At 38.3% G+C, this 7141-nt stretch overlaps 1 protein-coding gene across 3 annotated transcripts in view; it reads right to left on the minus strand.

Annotated features, from left to right (window-relative positions):
• The window catches only part of cert1 (ceramide transporter 1), a 27576-nt gene extending 21190 nt beyond the window's left edge, over positions 1-6386 (minus strand). For all 3 annotated transcript variants that reach the window (XR_003048895.1, XM_008336651.3, XM_008336650.3), the window contains exons 1-2: positions 5647-6386; positions 3359-3493 (exon numbers count right to left, since the gene is read on the minus strand). Coding sequence is in view for 2 of the 3 variants with exons in the window: in XM_008336651.3 (XP_008334873.1) it covers positions 3359-3493; positions 5647-5736 (225 nt within the window). In the remaining variant the exon portion in view is untranslated. The remainder of the gene's footprint in view (positions 1-3358; positions 3494-5646) is intronic.
• Between the last annotated feature and the right edge of the window lie 755 nt (positions 6387-7141).

Consider the following 7141-nt stretch of genomic DNA (forward strand, 5'->3'; position numbering starts at 1 on the left):
ACAGTGGCCACACCCCCGGTGGTTCCGGAGGCAACAGTGGCCACACCCCCCGTGGTTCGGAGGACGACGGTGGTCACACCTCCAGTGGTTCCAAGGGTGCCTGGGGACGTTGCACCCTCGAAGGTTTCTGTTTCAGTGACTGACGCTCACTCAGCAGTTCTTGGGTCGGCTGGGGGAGACTTTGTGACTATTGGTATGCCTTGGTCTAGGGGACTCCTTACCAGAGACACAAGTTCCCTAGACCAAGGTACAAAAAAGGGCCAGGCCAAGTATAAGGGTACTGGAATTTTTTTTTTCTCTTCTTCCGTTTTTCCTCTTGTGCCTAGTTTTTTTTTAAATTATTATTTATGTTTTTGAATACGCCTTGTTTCAGTTTATCTGTTTTGGTATCCCTCCCACCCAACCCAGAGAGTTGGTGGTAGGCTTTTGGACGTCCGGGGGACGTCCATTAAGAGGGGGGTACTGTCATGTCTGTCTGTTTCCTTTTCCTGTTGTCTTTGTGGGGTTATCTGTGGGATCACACTCACCTGTTGGTAATTAGCTTCACTTGTGTCACCTGGTGCTCCCTGTGTATATATACCTCTCTCCCTCACTCTGTCGTGGTTGGATCATTGTGATTGGGTTGGATCATTGTATCTGTTCCTGTGCTCAGCTTAGTGTGTCCTTCGAGTTCTTAGTTTGTACTTAGTAGTTTATTCCTTGTCTGGTTTGTGCCTTGTTCCTGGTCTTGTGAAGAAGTGAGTTTTTTTGTTGTTTTGGCCTTGCACTTTGAGAATAAACCTACCTGCACCAGAAAGAGTCTCATCAGTACTGCATTTGGGTCCTGCCTGCTTCCTGCAATGCTTCCTGCAATGCCCGCACGTGACAAACACAGTATTCCAAGACAAACACTTGCTACCCACAGTTAAATTTGGTGGTGGTTCCATCATGCTGTGGGGCTGTGTGGCCAGTGCAGGTACTGGCAATCTTGTTAAAGTTGAAGATCGCATGGATTCCAGTCAGTATCAGCAAATTCTTGTGAACAATGTTCAAGAATCAGTGACAAAGTTGAAGTTGCGCCACAGCTGGATACAAGACAACGACCCTAAACACCGCTCAAATTCTACCAAAGCATTCATGCAGAGGAACAAGTACAACATTCTGGAATGGCCATCTCAGTCCCCAGACCTGAATATCATTGAAAATCTGTGGTCTGTTTTAAAGTGGGCTGTCCATGCTCAGAAACCATCAAACCTGACTGAACTGGAGATGTTTTGTAAAGAAGAATGGTCAAAAATACCTTCAACCAAAATCCAGACCCTCATTGGAAGCTATAGGAAGCATTTAGAGGCTGTTATTTCTGCAACAGGAGGATCTACTAAATATTGATGTAATTTTTCTGTTGGGGTGCCCAAGTTTATGCACCTGCCTACTTTTGGTTAAGTAATTATTGCACACTTTCTGTAAATCCTATAAACTTCATTTCACTTTTTAAATATCACTGTGTTTGTTTGCTATATGATATATTCAATTGACATTGCTGGTCCGAACAACCAATGATCCATAAAAGAAAATCTTGATCAGGGGTACCCAAACTTTTTCATACCACTGTATGTTTCTCTGTTGACAGTGTTCTTTGGGTTACATGCCTTTACATTTCTTCCTGTGGAACAGATCTAAGACTGTCAAAATTCACAAGATGTCATGGTAATCAATAAGGGAAACATCAAATGATACTTTTGCATATTTTCTGGGCTATTTTGATATTAGTAATTCCATTATTTGCATCAGACACAAATACACCTGCTAGCCTTTTTCTGTTTCAGCAATAGATAGAATAAAGTTCATTTGTGATATTTAGAAATGTTGATTTTTATTAATTAATCATGATTAATCTAGATTATTCCAGAGTTACCCTGTAATTAATCAACAGAATCAGAAAAATTTAACTGTTAGATGCAACAAGACAGCCATGTAATTTTAACAATACTGTCTCAACCCTATAGCACTTCATTACAGTACTTCAATTTGCAAGATGTTATCAATCTAATTATCTGAGAAGTGGCCAGCAAGTCCTTTCTATTACTTAATAAGAGATTTTTTTATTCTTTTCTCCTGACAGGTATGCTGTAACATCAAAAACATCCTCTAGTTGTGAAATCTGTCTGTTAGAAGGTCATGCAGTGGTCATCTCAAGCCTCAAACCACAAGGCCATTACTGGTCAGAGAAAACCCAGTCTACCTCACAGCAATGTATCAGACATGGCCCATAAACCCCGGCTTTATTATCTAGTTTAAACTCAGTTCACTCCGACTGGAACATTCTCTTTCTTCTTGCGTAAGCACTGTCGTATATTAAAGCTGCTCTGACTTTTCCTTGTATAGAACTGTTCCATCCTAAGTGAATGGAATGAGGAGGTTACTAGTCCAACACTCATAATCACAGTTCACTTAAGGGACACACAAGATGTTTTTCTTTCTATGAACTGGAAACCTGTTTGTCCACACCAGGTTAAAAACATGACAGTGACAGACAACTGTGATTCAGAAACTATAAATAAATAATATAAATAAAATTGATTTTAAATAAATCTAGAAGGAACTATTTCTGCACATTTGCCTCAGTGCAATGACAGTCTGGTTTCTAAAACTTCACAATCCTAACACACAGATGTTAGGCATATTTCTGCATTCCAGACTCCTTAGACCACAGTCTCCATAGACAGCAGTAGAGACTTTTTTAGAGAAGAAGAGGCATTAGTGTGTAGACCCTGTAAACTGTTAGTAATCTTGTCACTAGAGAGATACACAAACAAGACTGGTAAACAAGAACAGAATTAACTGTTACTGTAGCTTGCATGTCATGGTTTTAACCCATCTCAAACAACATAATCTTATTGCACAAATCACAGTGAAACCATTTGCTTGGCCTCTGTACTTGGTGGCGGCAAGTTCAGAAAAAGAAAAAGTAAATATTTAACCAGGGTATGGGATTTCAGCTTATCTCCTCAACAGGAGGTCTGTATAGTGGGCTGATCTCTATTGTGTTTGGTTTACTTTAAATGTTGGGAATGTCAATATCAGGTAGCCTGTGTAGCAAGTGTCAAATAGGACAAAAGGAATGCCTTGGAATAAACTCGAATCACTGCTGCAGTGAGAATGCCTCTGATTTACCTGTTAACTGCAGCCTCTGTACAGGTTAATGTTTACTTATTATCTTCTAGGAACATGGACCCAAGGAAAAAAAGTCCAAGTCCATGCAAATTAAGTTTACACATTGCCACTTCACGCCTAATCACGATAACCTAACGTACGAGCTGTGCTTTTGAGAGAAGTACGGGCTCTGTTCCTCGTGGTTGGTTCCACAGTAAACACTCACTGTAATGACAGCCTTGCTGAGGCACAAGGAACCCCTGCAGCCATACTCCCGTTCATCCTCTGATTTGTAGTAGCTCAAAGTGTTGTTTTTCAACACCACCCATCGGTCCTGCCATCCGTGTATGTAGTTTGTCCACTGTAAAGTAAAAGTAAAATTAGTAGAATGTAAACCAGTTTTTTTAAATGGTCAAAAATATTTATAAGTAATAGCCAGTCTAGCTAGCAGAGCTCAACTGTAGAAGTCATGTTGTAATCATAATATTACTAATATGATGTTCACTATAAAAGATTAGCGGCGCTTTGGCCCAGAGGCAATGTCTCTGTCATTGGTGTGGAACCCCAGGGTTCACCTCCTGGGCAAGTTTGAATCCCGGTTAGGGCGGTTGGTACCTTCCAGTGGACTCACCACCCACAGGAAGGTTTAGGGGGGTTGGTACGGTGCAGTGTGATTTGGGTGGTTGTCGTGGACCCGGTAACAGATAAGCGGATGAAAATGGATGGATGGATGGACTATAGAAAATTATTTTAGGTAACATTTATAGATGTCTGTATTTGCTGATATGACCCCATTGCAAACATTTCCTGAGGATGTCTATCGCTGTGGAAATAACAGATTCATAAAAGACCAAAACAGTCACCTAGCTGAATCTTTCTGTTGGTACAAAAGTAATGGTTCGGCTGCACATCTGCAATGTAATTTCTGTTTGTTTCAACATTAGGTAGTTGACATCATAAGAAAACAAACAGAGTTGAAGAGGTTTAAGCTGTCTCCTGGTAATTTTGATGACGGTTTTAGGAAGATTCAGTATAAATCTTACTCAATATATCCAAAATGAACACAGTTTAAGATGTGAAAATGTTTTGTTTTTCACATGCAGACATTGAACAATAAATATTTTTATTATGCTCTTACAAACATTAAGTTAGCTAAACATTTTATTTTGTGGACAAAATTGTTTGCAGAAAACAGCAGAACTTGTACTACAGAGTGCAGACAGCGAGTAGAATGACGCTCCCCAAGCCTACTCTATTGAATTGTTGCTGCATGAGTCAGTATTCTACAAGATGCATTAAGGAATTTGTGTTTACATTTATTTGCTGACTTAATGCATCTGCAAATGGGACGGTTTAGTTTTAGACCGTAAATGTGGCGTACATTAGATTCAAGACATAAAATCTCACATGTACTGTTTCTTTTTAGTTTTTAAACACATTACACAACTGTAAAAATCTGATTTGAGTTGGCCCCAGTGATTTGAAAGCCAAAGCACTTTAGTCTCATAATACACTTCTTGTCTTCTTGTTCTTTATACTCTTTTTATAGTATGTATTACTATTACTGTATTACTATTTTTTGTCCCTAACTCACACAATGACTTTCTTTTGGGCCATGCCTCATTTTACTTAATTTTAACAATAGGAAACTGCTTACTTATCTCAAAACAACACTATTCCTTGTTGTTATTAATATTACATAGCATCTAGAAATATGCTGCTTTCAGTAAGTCCCTTGAATCGTTATAGATTGCAACAGTCTTTGTTGTTAGTGTTCTGTCAAGTGTTTTGAAGTGGTAGTAATATACAATCTATAGTGTAATCTTTGGACTTTATACTTTTTGTAGTCCATAAGATGTGTCAGCAGCAAAGTACATTTATGACTCATGCTCTGAGTAATTTATTGTATACCTCATTAACAAAGGACACGTGTTTTTGAAGCTGATAATAAAATCAATAGTTCTTTTTTAATTTATTTAAGGTATTGCCCAAGTTCTTTTAAACTGAGGATCACATTTTGTGAACACACTATTTCTAAGCTTTTTGGCTATATATCACACTTACATTATCAAAAATGTTGGTTTAGGATTTTCTTGAATAACAGAACTTACTTCAGGTAATATTACCTAAAGTTACTTCAGGTACCATAGGATTTAGGTGAGATTTACTTTACCAAATCTTAAGTACTTCCAACATGGACCCTGATCTTTAGTTTATTCACAAGTCATAGCGTGAAGTTATGATTCAGAACTGCAGAACTAGGGCAGTACCCAGCTTCTTACAGTCTTACTCTTAGATATTTATTGTTATTATTCTTATTTACACACTTCACAGCATTTTACTCCGAACTCAATGGGTCATTGTAGTGGCATTTTTCCTTGCAATAAAGCCCTCTCTCTTCCTTATTGGAAAATCAGCAATATTCCAAAGGTCTCGTTCTTACTTCTAGTGCACCATTACGGTCCTATCATCGTGTAGGAGGTTTTGGGTTTTCAAAACATTTATCATTCTCACCTTACTTAAAACGCCTCCAAACTCAACTGGCTGCACAGATTCCGGCTCCACATCCTCGTCCGAACCGGACGACGAACTCTTCTCAGACATTTAAATCCAAGATTCGAAAGCAACTTGATGCGATTCCCCCTTGTAATCCTAGCCCAACGGTAGCAGCTACTTTTGGTTGTCAGTTAAAACGCGTCGCTGTCTATTCTATTATTTGACCCGCTGACAGATGTTTGCACAGAGCAATAACGACATTAAATAAGGATGAACAAGAAACAACAGCTGAGCAGCGTATAAAATTTTTTGAGACCTAAACCCCAGTCCCTTTCCGTTGATGACAGCTGACTCTACAACTACACTGTGTTTATTTTGCGGGGTTTGTTTTGAAACTGACGTCGAATACCAATGAGGCGAAGCTAGTTAGCGTTAGCTGTCAGACGGCTAACATTAAACAAACATTAAGTTGAAGAGCAACTTGCGACTGCTGTCCTTAGCTCTCTCTTCATATGCTGCTGCCCATAGGAGAGAAACGATACAACAAGAGGCCTGAACGTTTTTCCTGCTGCGACTGAACTTCAGCGTTCAAACGTCGAGCTACGCTCTCTAATAATACCCCTGCTCCAATTCCACACTTGACTCGCTGGATAGCCGTAGCAGCAGGACTCATTCGCCTGCGTCTCTAGATTAAGGTCTCCAAGACAAGAGGAGCTGCAGCCATGCTTTACTGTGTACCTACAGAGGGCGCTGTCAAGTTAACGTAGTTAAAGCCTCACAGGAAGTTTAATTAGTCTGCATTCAAAATAAAGGTATGGTATATACCTCATCATAATGCAATAAAGGATCCTTATTGATTTATAATCAGAAAATATAAGATCGTGTTTTAACTCCACACAAAAACTCACAGAAAATTTTAATTAAAAAAAACGAGTTTCTTATTTTAATTTTGAAACCGGACGAAACTATGGTACATTAAGTAAGATAATATCTACTTTAACAGTTTATTTTATAAAGATAATATTCCTTAATTTAAGGAAAATATGTTTCACCATGTCATTTTAATAACAATTTTAAAATAAAACTTTTCTTGTGTGTGTGTGTGTTTTAATGAAGAAGCGTGTGAAGATTGTGCTAAATGTACAGTATTTGAATATTGATCTTCTACAATGATAACAAAGCCAGGGGCTCAATTGTGAGAATTCCCTTTCCGTCGAGCGACACATTTTTAACTACAGTAGGACAAAATGTACGGCAAAAGTCACATTTTGATACAGAAGAAAATAACTGTAAAACCTATCATGTGCATTCCTACCTCAACGTTCGTTTAAACTCTGTTTTAATATTAATAACGTTTTTTAATATTATTACTGATAGTACAAACTCATCTTGAGGTACTTCATGAATATAATCGATACAATTAAACACAATAATATTTGAATATATTTAAAAAATATGTAAATACTCTAAGAATACTGGTAATGGCCATTTTTCCATTATTCTAACCGTCACT

The sequence above is a fragment of the Cynoglossus semilaevis genome, chromosome Z, assembly GCF_000523025.1.
Source record: "Cynoglossus semilaevis isolate Cse_v1.0 chromosome Z, Cse_v1.0, whole genome shotgun sequence".
Classification (NCBI taxonomy): domain Eukaryota; kingdom Metazoa; phylum Chordata; class Actinopteri; order Pleuronectiformes; family Cynoglossidae; genus Cynoglossus; species Cynoglossus semilaevis.